The sequence below is a fragment of the Dama dama genome, chromosome 17, assembly GCF_033118175.1.
Source record: "Dama dama isolate Ldn47 chromosome 17, ASM3311817v1, whole genome shotgun sequence".
NCBI lineage: Eukaryota > Metazoa > Chordata > Mammalia > Artiodactyla > Cervidae > Dama > Dama dama.
The window spans coordinates 62,607,455-62,624,619 of NC_083697.1; the positions used below are offsets into that span (position 1 = coordinate 62,607,455).

The window sequence follows — 17,165 nt, forward strand, 5'->3', positions numbered from 1 at the left end:
ACGGAACTCTTCCAGAAGAGAATGTGTGGAAACAGATTATATTTCTCATTATAACTTTATGCTCCCTGATAAAATGGCCTAATACAAAACGTTATTCAAACAAAGGAAAGGACCTCAAAACCAATCCAAAAGAAAAGATTTGCAAACTGGTATAAGCCCCTAAGAACTCAGTAACCAAGCCTCCTCTTATTTGTAAAATGAATTAACTCAAGCTACACAGAACTATAAGCACGCCAGACAGACACACATCAGTATGCTCTCTGTTGCCTAGCATTTCTTTACCATAACTGAACTACACATCTAATTTCTAAAAAAAAAAAAAAAATCTTCATCATATAAAGTTCCTCCAAACTCTAAACTTCCAGTGGTCCTGCAAGGATTTCTGGTTGAACTTTACATCGTTTTTCTAAAATTTCACACTATGTAGTAGTATACTTCTAGTAAACGAGATTCTAGTTGTTTTAGAAGAAATTTAAATACTTCCATTAGGTTGGATGCATGAGACAAGTGCTGGGGGCTGGTGCACTGGGAAGACCCAGAGGGATGGGGTGGGGAGGGAGGCGGGAGGGGGGATCAGGATGGGGAACACATGTAAATCCATGGCTGATTCATGTCAATGTATGGCAAAAACCACTACAATATTGTAAAGTAATTAGCCTCCAACTAATAAAGATAAATGAAAAAAAAAAAAGAAATTAATTACTGGTAATTATGGTATTATGTGGTCAAAAGTCTTATATTTTAATACAATGCTTATCATAGTGTTTAGTATACTGACTTGCAAGTTAGATCTGGGCACACTTTCACTAAATGAATAAACAAAAAGGTGAAAGTGAAGGAGAGGGGAGGAAAATAGAAGCTCTTAGAGGGACAGTTAAGAAGGACAGCGTCAGTCAGTGATTAACACCCTGAAAGTCCTTCACAGACTAATAAATTGCCCAAACGAGATTCTGAAAGAATGTGACGGAAACGGGAAAGCAGAGGATGGTTTGGAACGGACGGCTAAGCCTTCAGCACTCGGGACGGATAAGAAGTCCGGGCCCTAAAACTCACCCCACGGTTTTACCGAGGCCAGGCGTGCTCCCGAGTCACACGGACACCTGTATGTAGCGCTTATAAAACTCAGTACAGACCGTAAGATGGAAAAAGATTTTGAAAACACAAACTATAAACTGCCAAATCAATAAAACGTGAACAGTCACATACACTGCAGAAGACTGGGACACTGTTCTCTCACAACTGCTATCAAGAGCCTCTTCCCTGCCAAGCACTAAAATAGGTGCTAATGGACAATAGCTGTGACATAAACATCCCTGGCAGGTAGAGTTTAAAGTCGCCATACAGGAAGACATTTAACTAGCAATTTAAGAAGACACTTAAATGTTAACAGTAGCTACAGGGGGTTCAGAAAGTACACAGAAATTTCTAACATAGTTTAGGGAATATGAGAAAGCGACATTTAAGCTAATCAACAGGAAGAGGGTTCAAACAACAGGCACCAAGGTCTGGAGCCACTGACAGAGATGAACACTTGTCCTTGAAATAACCTTCTTCACTTGGCCTCCATAAAATACCAAGCCATCCTGACTGCTCCACTTCCCTAGACACTTTGGTAAATCTGCTCGATCCGCCTCGTCTCCCTGACCTCTCATTGTTAACAGGGCCCCAGAGCTCAATTCTGACACGTCTTTCCTGTTTACATTCTCTCCATGATCTCATCTAGTTACACTGGTTTTAATACCATTCAAATGCTACTGATCCCAAATAAGTATCTTGAGCTTAGACCTCTCCCCTGAGCTCCAGATTCCTCTACCAACTACCCACTCTGCATCTCCATCTGGAAGCCTATTAGGCATTTCTGAGCAAAACAGGTTTCTTGACTTCCCTGTGCCAAAGTTCCAGTCTTAATAAATGATAACACCATTCACCTAGCTGCTCAAGTTAAAAAACATGGAGTTATCTTTGAATCTTCTCTTTCCCTCAGACCTTACATTCAATCTATCAGCAACAACTTGAAGGTTCTGTCTTCAAAAAGCACGTACAGATTATGACCACGTCTCACCACCTCTTCCATTACCACCACCCTGGTACAAGCCAACATTGTTTCTCGCCCTCCCCCCCCAACAGTCTCCAAACTGATCTGATTTTGCCCCACCATGGTTTATTACCTTCATAACAGCCAGAATAATTTTCTTTTAAGTTCCATCAAGTCACGTCATTTCTCTATTCAGTACTCCAATGGCTTCTCATCTCAGAGACTAAAATCCAGACTCCTTTCCATCCCAAGTCCTTCTGGTAGGTACCAAAGACCAGTCACGACTTAACAAGATTTGCTGCTATTTCTTTCAAAGGCATCAAGCTCAAACATTTCTACCTCAGGAGGCTTGCACCTGCTTTTCTCTCTGTTTAGAGCAAATCTTCCTCCAAGTGGAGGGAAGCTTACCACTTAATTTTATGCCCCAATGTCACTTCCTAAGAGGGGTTTCCTAATGTCTGAGTTAAATAACCCCACTGATTACCCCAAAAGTATCTATCCCTTTTCTTGTCCTCACAGCATTTTTAATGACCTGACATTATTTTTTTTTAACTGCAGTAGCCTTAACACCTAGAAGCGTGCCACTGTAAGTGCTCAGTAAACACTTATTAAATGAATATTACAGGTTTATTACAAACAGTGCTCTGAATGAAGGTAGATCTAGGGGTCACTAACAACATGCACACTACCTACTTAAGGCCACAGAAGTAGATGAGATTGTCCATAGTGAAAAGAAAAGAGATATGACCAAGTTAAATTATTTAACTTATACTAAAGGAAGCTTCCATTCAAAGAAATCTAATAATAAATCTTTAAACAATTATCCTCTGCTCTCATCATTTATCTTTTATATAAACTTAGGTTTTCATATAATTTTAGATTTTAACTTATTTTACATGTAACTCTTAGAATGAGGCTAAATTCAAAATAAGACTACCCTAATTGTCTGCCTGAGTAGACTAAATAGTAAGCGACAACTCCAATGATTACAATTATCTAATGAAAATGCCAGTACCTCTGCATCTTCATCGAGCTGTAATTGCTTGGCGATGGCTTCATCATTTAATCTGGAATCATCTGCATTTTGTGAAGGCTATATTTCAAAGAAAATCAAGCAAGAATAGCATAAACCTTAAGTTCAAAGTAAGGTGCTTTTTCTTAAACGTAGATGAATAAATATCGGGTTGACCAACAAGTTCGTTTGGGTTTTCTGTAAAACCGTATGGAAAAACCCAAATGAACTTTTTTGCTAACCCAATACACCAATGAGAGATAAATATAGTTCAACGCAGCATCAGCCAAAAAATTATGTTCACAGCTACTCCATGATCACATTCAATTCCCTAATGAGCAAATATCCTACAGACAGATGACTCTCACTTATTCTATTGAAATATTCAAAAGAAATATCCCCAAAATCCTATCTAGTGTCTTGACTTCAGAAATAGCCCAGAACATTGGCAAACCAATAGTGAGAGAAATTACGCTGTCTTATGGAGGCAATAATGAAATCAACACACACATACCCCCCCATGTGCCAGGTTTCCACTCAGAGAACTACTTTCATTTATTTATCTGTATTTCTGTTTCCTAAGTGTCTGAAAAAAATGAATCCAACCATCAGCCTGAAAGGTCAAACATATAGAATGGGTGGGCTCTATTCGAAGTTACGTATTCATGACCTCACTTGGGAACAATTGTCCAGTTTTGTCTAGCTGAGGTTAACGGTAAAATTAGTTTACATTATGAGTATTTAAACACTAAGAATTACAATTTATTCTCATGAATTAAATGATCTTTTCCCACCTTCAAATATTAGAAGCTTCAATGTGTGCTATGCCAATTTCTTCACGCTCCAAAACAGCAGCCACACATTTTACCCATAGGAAAATTATTTTCATCAATAAAATGTTGATCTATTTATAAAATTCACATTTCACCTCTTATTAACAACAGCGAATGGGTACAAATCCTGAACAAGAAGCCTGCATGGAGAACACTCACCTCTTTTCTTCTGCTTGCCACCATCTTCTTGTCTGATCTTTGGATGCTTCCGGTTCCAAAATAATCCAGCACTGATGTGGGGGTAAGTTTTATTGGTGACAAAGGCTTATTCTTGGTCTTAGTGTTTTCCTCATTCTTTTTCATGTTTGATGCTCCAAGATAACTATTTGTAGATCCTCCATTTTCTTTTGATTTAGAGGCTGTCTTCTTACACACGAAGTCATCATCTTCATCTTAAACGAAACATAACCAAATGTGGTTTGATAAAACATCAATTCTAACTACAAAAACAACCATTTCCACCAACTTTCTAAAAAATATACACATGCTATGGGATGCTAATGACTTTTTTTTCTTCCTATCTCCTAAATTCAACAGTTACCCTCACATTTACCAGTGCTAGGTCTGGAATACACCATATCCCCCAGCGACTACCCAGAGTACATAAACATGTATATTTACTCACATAATCAACAAATATTTACTGAGTGTCCATTATGTGCAAGGCACTGATGATACAGGAGTGAATAAGACAGACAAAATTTCATGCAATTATCCTTCGGTTAAAAATAAATAATTTTTTTTAAAAAGACAAAATTTCTGCCCCTATAGAGCTTAGAGCCTAGAAGAGGAAATAGATACAGATATAAACAAACATAAGCCGTCAAGTTATAAGTGCTATGAAGAAAAGTAAAACAGAATGAAAGATTGAGAGTGGATGAGGGGTTCTCTTTTAGATAGGGTAGTATAATATAAACAATCCGGTTTCGGTAGTGACCATCTGATGATGTCCATGTGTAACGTCGTCTCTCATGTTGTTGGAAGAGAGTGTCTGCTATGAACAGTGCGTTCTCTTGGCAAAATTCTGCTAACCTTCGCCCTCCTTCATTCTGCACTCCAAGGCCAAACTTGACTGTTATCCAGGTATCTCTTGACTTCCTACTTTTGTATTCCAGTCCCTTATGATGAAAAGGACAACTTTTTCTGGTGTTAGTTCTAGGAGGTGTTGTCGGTCTTTACAGAACTGTCCAACTTTTAACTTCTTCAGCATTAGTGGCTGGGGCATACACTTGGATTATTGTGATGCTGAATGGTTTGACCTGGAACTGAGATCATTCTGTCTTTTAAGATTGCACCCAAGTACTGCATTTTGGACTCCTCTGTTGACTATGAGGACTACTCCATTTTTTCTAAGGGATTCTGGCCCACAGTAGTTAGATATAATGGTCATCTGAATTAAATTTGCCCATTCCTATCCATTTTTAGTTCACTGATTCCTAAAATGTCAATGTTCACTCTTGCCATCTCCTGCTTGACCACGTCCAATTCATGGACCTAACATTCCAGGTTTCTATGCAATACAGAGAATTTTCAGCAGAGTTGTGAGTAATCCAAGTTAAGTCACGTCCTTTGGATTACACAATGTCAAGGGATAAAAGTGAATGCAGGGAGCCCATTTAGGAAGCTGTTCTGCACAGTTACAGAGGAAATGCTGAGGCCTTGGATGAGGGCGGTAGCTGCTGAGGTGGTAAGAGGCTGAGTACAGCTGTACTTGGAAGGTGGCACACCTAGCAACATCTAACCACTGAAGACTTGAAACACTTTGCTGTGTTACAGTTTATGTTTCTAAAATGTTTTCATTGAACATCTGGCTTTAAAGGTCTTTCTAAGCATGTGTGACAATACCTAACTAGAGACCCCAAAAATGCACCTCAAAAGGACCTCAGTAAACTTTTTTGTTTGGTTCAGTGATTCACAAGATAAAAGGCTTTTCACTTTGGCCTAATTTTAAAAAAAAGGAATCCAATGAAAAGAAAAATCTAAAAGGCAGTCTCCAGGTCACTCTGGAGGAGTGAGGCTTCACTCAGTAAGTTTGTTATTCAAGGCCACCTACGAATGAGCCTTGCTTCCTCTCTAGTACTCATTCAACCACCAGAAATTTGCTAAGGGTGTTAGGTGCTGCCATCTCAAAAAGTACCTAAGATATATAAAAAATCAAAAAGGATTTAGTCTTATTCTCTATTTATTTATATTAAAATGAAACTATAAACAGCAATGCATAAATAACTCTTAAAGGTTTTTGAGTACTAAACATAAAAAGTAATCCACTATATAAAGCAAAAATATAACAGACATCTCAGAGAATGCCCATTCAGCTCGCTACAAGTCCACTTTCCCTAAGGACTTACACCCCACTCCACATCCCAATGGCCTCCTGTAACTACAGATATATTTACTAGATGGTTCCATATTCCATAGGGCTTCCCAGGTGGCGCTAGTGGTAAAGAACCTGCCTCCCAATGCAGGAGAATACCAGACTCGGGTTGAATCCCTGGGGTTGGGAAGATCCCCTGGAGGAAGGCATGGCAACCCACTCCAGTATTCTTGCCTGGAGAATCCCATGGACAGACGAGCCTGGCCTGTCACAAAGAGTCAGACACGACTAAGGCAGCTTAGCACGCATGCACATATTCCAGGCCATCACAAACTGAATAAGGAATGGGCACTTGAACAAGTGGGCCCAATCTTACCCTTAATCGTTTTGCTCAACTCATGTGTTTAAGGTGCTAAAGGTTTATTCTTACATTAAATGAGACTCAACAATGACCTTCTAATAAATTCCATTTTGCTCACAACAAGCTAGGTTTTCTTCTTAACCTGCAATCAAAGATGTTAATTAAAACATACTTGTTTTACTTAGCTTCAACTATAGCCAATCTACCTTCAAGATTAAATTAAAAATTCATAGCAATCCTTCTAAGCAAATGCAAGATTTGATACACTTACCGGAGTTCAGTTTAACCATGTGTTGACAAGAGTCAACAGACTAAACCCAGTCTCTCATAGATCTGTTCTCCCTACCTGACAATCAGTCCTTCACTTTCCCTGCCATCTTATTCAGATGGTTCTGCAAAGTCTAGGTGACATTATACCCATTCCACATAGGTACAACAGTCATGCAAATCACCCACAGCAGTCCTAGTAATCACAGAGAACATAATCTGAAACTTCTCTCCTAAGATAACAACAAAATGAATTGTTATAGGAAGCCAAACAATTTTTTTTTATAATTTATTGTCAGTTTTAAATCCCTACACTCAGTTAAGGTATAGCACAGGCAAACTATCAGTGTTCAGCAACTATTCTACCTTAGTAGCCAAAACAAACTACACAAAACGCCCTTAAAAGAAGATTCAAAACAAAATTGCTGATATCTGGCTTTAATAAAAAGCTGGAAACTCCTAGGTATGGAACCCAATGTATCTCCTTAGGCCGTAAGTGCAAAGTTAAACGCACAGCTAGTATGTACAAGGCTGCCAATCGTATCTGAGAGCTTATTAAATTTTATAATTTTTACTTGGTTTAAGTTCAACAACTGTACTTTTGGGGAGGAAGGACTCCTTTAATGGAGAAAAATACATTGTATTTACGAAATGACAGTCCTCTACTAGTTTTTCCCTCACTTTAAAAATGTCAAAGGCAGTAGCATTTAATTTCCACTACATCCACCCATGCGTACAAGCAGTATGACAGAAAATCTTAGAACTGACTGGATCAAGTCAACCACTATGTTTTTCTGTTACAGTTCTTCCCCCTTCACTCAGGAACTTCATTTGTATACAAAATATTATAACTGTCCTTAAGGAATTGATTCAGACGAGATCAACCACTGCTACCTCAAAAAGGAAACAATGGTATTAGAGGTATTTGCAATCCCTAGCTTAACCCTTTCTCTAGCAATCTCATAAATATTCACAGGTAACAGACTAGTATGAAATTTAGTGAGATCAAGAATTTTTAAGACTGTCAGATTAAAAAGATTGTTGGCAAAGGTGTAGGGAAATGGGACCTTCATATATGCAAAAGGATTTTTTGGTATTTAAAAACAGTAAATGTTAAAAAACCTTTTTGGGGGGCAAACCTGCAATATATATCAAAATCTCAACTATGCATACCCATTAGTCAGACCCAGCAATTCCACCTCTAACTAATTAGTCTAAAAACAAAACAGACTTCCCTGGGGATCCAGTGGTTCAGATGCCACGCTTTCACTGCAGGGGCCATGGGTTCAATTCCGGTTAGGGAACTAAGATCCCACATGCTGCAGCCAAAAAACAAACAAACAAAAAACATGCACACAAAGATGTATGCACAAAAATGCTTGTCATGGCACTTGTCCATTCAAAAGTAGAAAGAATAGACTGCAAGAGGGTAAGAAAAGATGAAAAAAAGTTAAGGGGCTGGAACTTCCCTGGTCCAATGGTTAAGAATCCACCTGCCAATGCAAGGGAGATGGGTCTGATCATGGGCCGGGGAAGATTCCCCATGCCGAAGAGCAACTAAGTCTATGTGCTGCAACTTCTGAGCCCGAGCTCTGCCACAAGAGAAGCCACCATAATAAGCGGCCCACACATCACAACTAGAGAGGAGCCCATGCTCACCGCAACCAGAAAAAGCTTGTGCTGCAACAAAGACCCAGGGCAGCCAAAAATAATAACTAAATAAAGGACAAATACAGTTGAGGCAAAAGAGACGGCCTCAACCACGAAGTGGCACCAAAGACAGAGGTAAGTGAACACTGTTTATAAAGTGGGAAAACAAATTACCAGATAATCTACTATTATAAATTCAATCCTGTAATGGATTCTATGCTCCAATAGAAAATTACAACGCATATACATATTTACTGAATCAAGATATGCTTACGTTTAAGTGATAAAAGAGACATAACAATATGTTTAGTGATATACCTAAATCTACTCATTTATGCTTTTAAATTCATGTTCAAAGATCTGAAAAGAATAAAATGTTAGCAACTTTTATCTCTAGATAGGGGATTATGGGTGGTTTTAATTTCTTTCATCGTATGTTTTTCATCTTTATATTACATTTGTCTTTCTTTTTAACCTACATCTAATATTTACAACAAATAGATGTTTCTCCTAGAAACTCTGTCCCTTTGGCTTTCTGAGACACAAAGGTTTGGCTTCAGCTTCTCTCTCCATTTTTCTTTGCTACTTCTTTCATTACTTATTAACATCTCTGCTTATTCTGTCACTAGCTTCAGGGACTCCATGGTATCTTTTTATCTAATATATGATATAATAAAAATTTACAATAGCTATCATTATTGGGCATTCAACTTCATGCCAGCTACTCTACCACATTCTTTAGAATGCATTACCTTTAGTCAACGAGTTTTCTCATTCGATACATGGACTCCACATGTACTGAATGTGTTTTCCACATTCCTGGCAAACACAGACTGGGCTTAAACACTTTCAAAACAGAGCAGTGTAACTCAATGCAGCCCCTCTTTCTTTAGTGAATAGCACTACTGTACTCTTTAGGAAAGTTCTTCCTTATATTAAGCCAAAATATCTCCCTGTGAATTCTACCTTTTTTCACATTCAGCATTTGAAGACTGCTCTCATTCTCTTCTTTAGCTCCTCTTCCCCACAAATGGTAAAACAGTTTCAAATGACCCATCATGTGAGTTACTGGGAAGATTAGATTTTTAAAAATCAAACTGCCCAGTATAGCAGCTCATCATGCTATAATAAACATTCAATAAATAATAAAGCGGTATTCTCTGGTAAAAACAATACTGAGCCGGAAATCCAGAAAACTAAAATTCTAACCTGACCTCAACTTATTTTAATTAATTATCTGAGACTCACTATCCTCCTCTGCAAAATGCTGGACCAGACAAACTCTTCAGATTTTTGTTCTATAATTCTGAGAATCTGTGGATGGTCACATAGATTTTGTAGCTTTCATACTCAGTACTGGTGAGAATGTGGTAAGTATGTACTAATATAAACACTAACTGTGAAAGTGTAAACTAGCACAACTTTTCTAGAAAGCAATTTGGCAAAGAAGTTCATAACATTTAGCACAGTAATTCTTAGAGATAATCAGAGGTGCTGACAAATATTTATATACAAATATATTCATCACACTATTGAGAACATAAAAATGTAAGCAACAAAAAGTATTTAAAACTGGAAGGACTATATAAGCTGTGATCTAATCATATAATGAAAGAGAAAGTGTTAGCTGCTCAGTCGTGTCCGAATCTCTGCGACCCCATGGACTGTAGTTTGCTTGCCAGGCTCCTCTGTCCGTGGAATCATCTAGGTAAAGATACCATTCCCTTCTCCAGGGGATCTTCCCAATGCAGGGATCAAACTCGGGTCTCCTGGATTGCAGGCAAATTTTTTTATGTCTGATGCACCGGGGAAGCCCAATCATATAACAGATTCATGCAAAACCAAAAATGTATCACTTTGTTCTTTTAAGTTAGCCTTAAACATCATTCCTAAAATAGAGTTTCTTTTCACAGCCTTCTCTACTAGAGATCTCTTTACAATGGTGGAGGGTAATAGAGAGTCCTTCTCTGAAATTTTGGCTTAGAATACATGGATTTAAAATTAAAAACATCTTCAAACTATAGATTCCAAAAATATTTTATACCTAAACACAAACATAATTTTATAAACATTTTCATAAATACTGAGTAAAATGTAATTTTCAAGAAAAAATAAATATTCTGCATGAAATATCAAGTATGTTTTCATTATACTAAGAAGAAACTGTATCAAAGTTCCTTTTTCTCTACTAAACACACACACAGAAAAAAATGGTTCTTCAGGCCCCTGGAAAGCAGGAGCTAGTGAAATACAGTTATGCAAGAAGAAAAAAAAAAAATTAAAGTTTGATTTAACACTTATTTATTGCCTTGTGATTTGTGCACTTCTCCACAGTCTTTATAGTTATGCAGGGAGAACTAAACACCAAAACGTAAATTCATGATACTGTGCTTCTTAGAGAGGATTTCATCAGGTGAATACTGAGAAAGTCACAGGCGTGTCTGAGAGCATCCTGTCACTTGCCTTGATAACACCAGAAACCCTGAACAAAGCAGCATCCCTGCTCTACGTGTGACTTCTGAGCGAGCCGTCCTAACGTCCCTTTGTGCTCATGTGCTCAGTCGTGTCCAGCTCTTTGCGACCCATGGACTGTAGCCCACCAGGCTCCTACGCCTGTGGGATTTTCCAGGCAAGAGTACTGAAGTGGAGTGCCATTTCCTATTCCAGGGGATCTTGCCGATCCAGGGATCGACCTTGCACCTCTTCTGTCTCCTCATTGGCAGGTGGATTCTTTTCCACCAGCGCCACCTGGGAAGCCCCTAAAACTCTTCTGGCCCTGCTGCTGCTAAGTCGTTTCAGTCGTGTCCAACTCTGTGCGACCCCACAGACAGCTGCCCACCAGGCACCCCTGTCCCTGGGATTCTCCAGTCAAGAACACTGGAATGGGTTGCATTTCCTTCTCCAATGCATGCATGCATGCTAAGTCACTTCAGTCATGTCCGATTCTGTGCGACCCCACGGACATCAGCCCACCGGGCTCCTCCTAGATATTTCAAAAGCCATATAAAAATATTATGAAGTTCTAGAAGGCAACAAGGCCAGGGATTAGAACAATGCAACTACTGCTTGACAAGGACCATCATTTAACAGGTGTTATGACCAACCTCACGTAAAATAAGTATTTTACAATTCTACACAGTGTATAGGGATGAAACATGCCAAATAAAGCTATGGTTGTTTTCCTTTTTTAACATTTATTCTTGTTTTCTAATGAACCTAAATTTGTTCTGCCTTGTCAGAAGCCAAAGGCAAAATTGTGTTTTCTTCCCAGAAACTTGTAATAAAGTAGTGATAAATAAATCTATGTCAAATTTCTGTGACCTACTTGAAAATTTGGCAAGTGAACACTCAGAATCTCCCCCCAGGATATTTGACTCCTTGTAAACAAACACCATTTATTTTTATTTATATACAACAAACCTCAAACATGGTAACAGTCACCACATAAACTAGCATTATCCAACACACAGAAGAGGAACTGCCTGGAAAAGAAGATTGCTTTGCCACTCTGAGTTAGATACATTCATTTATTTAAAAGGGTAAAAAATGAAAGAGCAAGAAAATAATGTGCAGCTCTCTAAAAAAATCTAATTCTGATGTTCCTACTGCTCAGAGTTTGGGATTCTGATTTTTTTCCTTCAGTGTGAAACACACAGAAACCAAATTAATGGAGACCATGCTAGAGAATCTGGTTACAGAGATTTAAAATAATTTATTTTGCAACAAGTCAAAAGCTAAAAAGGGAATCTGAGTCTTTAGAGCCTTTTTCTAGTAAGTTCTTTTTTAATACCTCCGTGAGTCAAAACTCCCAACTGTAATTTTGGTTATAGACAAAGAGAAAGGTTCATGCATATTTCAAATCTTCAATAAATATCTGTCAATTAAGTGGATAGAAGAGAAATTACACATACCACCTCTGCAAAACTTATGGAGTGTGAGAATCAGATATTCTGTGGTGAATCAGATAGCTTTCAGTATAATGAAATAAAACTGAGACTGACCATCTTTAATCCATAAATTAAAGATATCATGATTCTTTACTGATAAGTCCTCTTACAATCAAATGGAGTCAGTTATATTTTAAGAATAAAAATATTTAATAATCCATGAGGTATACAGTGAGGTAGCTAAGCAATGATATTTACCATTGAGAGATAAAAGCACCGACTCAGGCTGTGATGTTATCTACCAGAGTCCCCACCACAGCGGGAGTAACCGTCCATGGAAAGTCACAGCTGGTTTCAGTTACTAACAGAGCACAACCCAGGAGAAGAATGTGGAATACTCTGCTACTTACTCGCCCCCTTCCTCCCTCTCCTCTGCATCTCTCAGGAAAAGAAAGAGGAGGTTTGGAGTTAGGGGAGGGAAGCCTTGGACAACTGGACACAGGCACATTTTCCAGAGCTTCTAAGGCATGAAACCAGTCATAGAAGGAAACCTGACTGACCAGAAGCATTGAGGGAAGGGTTCAGCAATGCAATTCCCCACTTCCACTCACATTCCCAGTCCCTGCATGTGAGAGAACGTGACAACTGTGGTTTCGGTGTAACAACTAAGCATAAATCACCTGTATATTGTTTTACTAGTACTTACTGACATTTTCATAGCATAATCCTACTTAGCATTTTGGAATACGATCCTGTGTCGCTCATAGTTTCACAAGCGCCTGACAACAAAATACATGTCACTGTAACAAACAACAGTCTGTTCATCTTCAGAGATGCTTCAGAGAAATAACCATTCCAGATTCTCTGGTGCTTCACTGTTCAGTACAACCTTTTAAATTCTCCCTCTCCATATGCCACTAAATTCTTCTAGGTCAAATATTGAAAGAGGAATGAAGGGTAAAGTAGGCAAAAAATTTTTAAGAAAGCATCTAGCTCTTATAATGATGCTTTAGTCAAAATAAATCTGCGAATAAAAATTGCTGAAGGGTATCAGTGACCTTTGAATCATGACATAAAATGGAAAAAGTCTCTAAAGATTAAAGAGAAGAAGTAGAGTCCTAATTTCAAAACGAGAAAGGCAAATCCCCAGCTACAATAGAACCAGAAAGGTTTGGTGACAATTCTATGCATTAATACCAAGAACAGGTCAAAAAGAGTGTTTACAGATGGTCAACAGGCACATGCGGGCTTTCCTGGTGGCTCAGTGGTAAAGAATCCACCTGCGGACGGAGGAGATGCAGGTTCAATTCCTGGATTGGGAAGATCCCCTGGAGAAGCAAATGGCAGCCCCCCATAGTATTCTTGCCTGGGAAATCCCATGGACAGAGGAGCCTGGCAGGCTACAGTCCATGGGGTCACAAAGGAGTTGGACACAACTTAGCAACTAAAACAACAGGCACGTGAAAAGACGCTCAACACTGCCAATTACTACAAAAATGCAAATCAAAACTACAATGAGGTACCACCTCACACCAGTCAGAATGGCCGTCACTAAAAAGTCCACAAGTAACAAATCCTGGAGAGGGGGTGGAGAAAAGGGGATGCTTGTACACTGTGGTAGGAATGTGAGCTGGTGCAGCCAGTATGGAAAACAGTACTGGGGTTACTCAAAAAACTAAAGCACCAGAACTACCACATGACCCAGCAATCTCACTCCTGGGCACATATCCAGACAAGATTATAATTCAAAAAGATACGTGCACACCCCCGTCCCCGCCCAGTGCTCAAAGCAGCACTGCGCAACAGCCAGACGCGTGGATAAAGATGTGGTGCCTGTGTGTGGCGGAACCCTGCTCGGCCTTGACAAAGAATAAAACACCACCATCAGCGGCCATGTGGCCGCAACTACAGATCACCAGCCAAGTGAAGTCAGAGAGAAAAAGACAAACACTGAATGATACAACCTACACGTAGAATCTAAATGCGACACAAATGAACTTATCTACAGGAGAGAAACAGACTTACAGAGAATACACCTGCGGTTGCCAAAGGGGACAGAGGTGGAGAAGGGCTCCAGTGGGGGTGAGAGGTGAGCGGGTGCAAACTGTGATACACAGAATGGATAAAGAACAAGGTCCGACGGTGCAGCACAGGGAACTATAATCAATATACCGTGATGGGAAAAATATGAGAAAGAATGTACGTATACATGTAACTGAATTACTTTGCTGCACAGCAGAAATTAACACAACACTGCAGATCAGCCATACTTCAATAAAAAACTAAAACAAAAAAAGTATTTAATAGAAGCAGAGGATTCACTGACATTAAACTACACTGGCCTAAGCCATCCTTTATTCCTTGAGTTATAGGACTAGTAGATGAGAATACCAAAAACAGGGATGTCTGGATTTCAACAAAGAATCTACCAAAATTGTCTTCTGATAGGCCATGGCAGGGTTTTTAACCTCTGCATCATTGACATTTTGAGCCAAATAACTCTTTGTTGTAGGGGGTTTGAGCATTGTAGGATGTTTAATAACATCTCTGGCCTCTACCAACTGGATGCTACAGGATCCACCAGATGTGATGACCAAAAATAGCACTCCAGATATGCCAAAGTTCCCCTGGGAGGAAAAATCACCCTTCATTAAGAAGTACTAATTTATGGCAAGATGGAGAAATACAAGATAAGTAACAGTGGTTTCTGAAATTCCTAAGTAATTGAACAGCTATTCAAAAGAAACTGAAAAGCTGTATCCAGGGTGCTGATATGGATCATGTCCATTTTGAAAAAGGTGTGTGTGTGTGTGTGTGCACGCTCAGTCACTCAGTAATGTCCAACTCTTTGAGGTCCATGGACTACAGCCCGCCAGGCTCCTCTATCCATGGAATTCTCCAGGTAAGAAAGATTACTAGAGACGGTTGCCATTTCCTACTCCAGGGGATCTTCTTGAGCCAGGGATCGAACCTGTATCTTCTGCATCTCCTGCATTTTACTAATGATCCAGAAAAATGTACATAGATAGGTTCATCAACTTGGAAGATATGAAATTAGATGATATGAAAATTTTTTAAAAAGTGGATGGGGACATCCAAAGAACTACAGAATTCATCCACAGTGAAGGTTTGTGAAATGGTTTGAAAGTTGATTCTTTGAAAGTAAGTTTTCCTAAGGTAAGTCAGCCCTAAATATAAGGTAGTTTTAAAGATCAATGAGACAGATAGGAAATACAAGCCATATAATAATGTTATTCTGTTCATGAAGTCTGTAAAAAAAACTGCTTTGAAAAAAATTTACAATACCATATGACACAAAACATATGTTAACACTATTATAGTCAAACTCCCCCTGCCTTTCACTGTGGACACAGGGATTTCAAGTAGAGTAAGAGATTCCCACACAGATGATACTGTAATTAAGAAAATAAAAGGTATAATACAATACTAAGTAGGAGTAATCTAGTTTCAGTAAATCTATGAAAGTTTACAAATTGAATCTCTCCCCCAGGAAATGCTTCCTGAACCTCCAAAATAAAAGCCATTTCTCTCATACCCAAATATCCTTGGAAGATATTTCTATCACTGTTAATTGTTTCCTTATGTTACAATTTTTAGTATTTAAAAAAGATAACCTGATAGCTTATAAGCCCTTGAAAATAGGACTTTCTCTTATCTATTTCATAGACTGTCCAGTACACTGTTGGGCATACATGGTGAACCATCACATTTGTTAAATAAATAAATCAGTGAGAATTTAATATTTTTAAAGTATTTATTTGGCTGCACCAGGTACTAGGATATACAGGATCTTTAGGTACAGCATGCGAACTCTTAGTTGCAACATGTGGGATCTAGTTCACAGCTCAGGAATCAAACCCCGGGCCCCTGCACTGTGAGTGTGGAGTCTTAGCCACCGGACCACCAGAGGAGTCCAAAGAATTTAATATTGTTCAATGAAAGTATTCAGATTTATAATTTTAAAAACAGATGACAGAACCAGAATACAAAAGCCTGGAATCCAAGATACAAAAGCCTGGAATCAAGATAAAAGTCAAGAGCTTCAGAAAAAAATCTAATAAGAACAAATGTAAAGTTCCTTTTCTGGGCCTGAGAACCCAAGAGTAGAAGCCCCATTCTGTCCCTCGTAATACAGGTGGGCGGGCTGCGTCCTCAAAAACGAACTCGCTGACTCTCAGGACACACTGGTTGTTTTTTTTAATTTTATGGATTTGGCTGCACTAGGTCTGCGCATGTGGACCTAAACCCAGACCAGGGATCAAACCCAGGCCTCCCACATTAGGAGCACAAAGTTTAGCCCCTGGACCACCAAGGAAGTCCTACCACTCTCTCTTAAGTGATCATACTCTTCGTCGTGAACTGCCCACTTATTGATGGTTAAATATGTTCTATTACAACGAAGCATATTCATATGCTTATGTGAACATCCAACAAGGATATTCACATAATAATCCAATATCCAAAATAAGAGTATGAGAAAAATTAAATGCATACTATTAAATTATATGCAGAAGCTTAAAAGGATGAGATACTGAGGCTGGGGCAGGTGGGGAGGGAAGGAGGAGAGAAAAGGCGATAAGAAAGGAGGAAGGGAGGGAGACATTAAGTTATGAAAAACCAAGCTAGAAATGTTACAAGATGCCACTCTCAAATAAATACGTGTGTATATACGTACATATATATTTTATATATATATATATATTTTATCTGTCCGCTGGTGCTCAGAGGGTAAAGAGTCTGCCTGCAATGAGGGAGACTTTTGTTCAATCCCTGGGTGGGAAAGAT

General features: G+C 38.8%; 1 protein-coding gene across 1 annotated transcript in view; it reads right to left on the minus strand.

Annotated features, from left to right (window-relative positions):
* RFC1 (replication factor C subunit 1) overlaps nucleotides 1-17,165 on the minus strand; it is a 75,598-nt gene that overhangs the window by 27,217 nt on the left and 31,216 nt on the right. Inside the window, exons 5-6 of the mRNA XM_061164578.1 lie at nucleotides 4,040-4,272; nucleotides 3,051-3,128 (exon numbers count right to left, since the gene is read on the minus strand). Coding sequence (XP_061020561.1) covers nucleotides 3,051-3,128; nucleotides 4,040-4,272 — 311 coding nt within the window. The remainder of the gene's footprint in view (nucleotides 1-3,050; nucleotides 3,129-4,039; nucleotides 4,273-17,165) is intronic.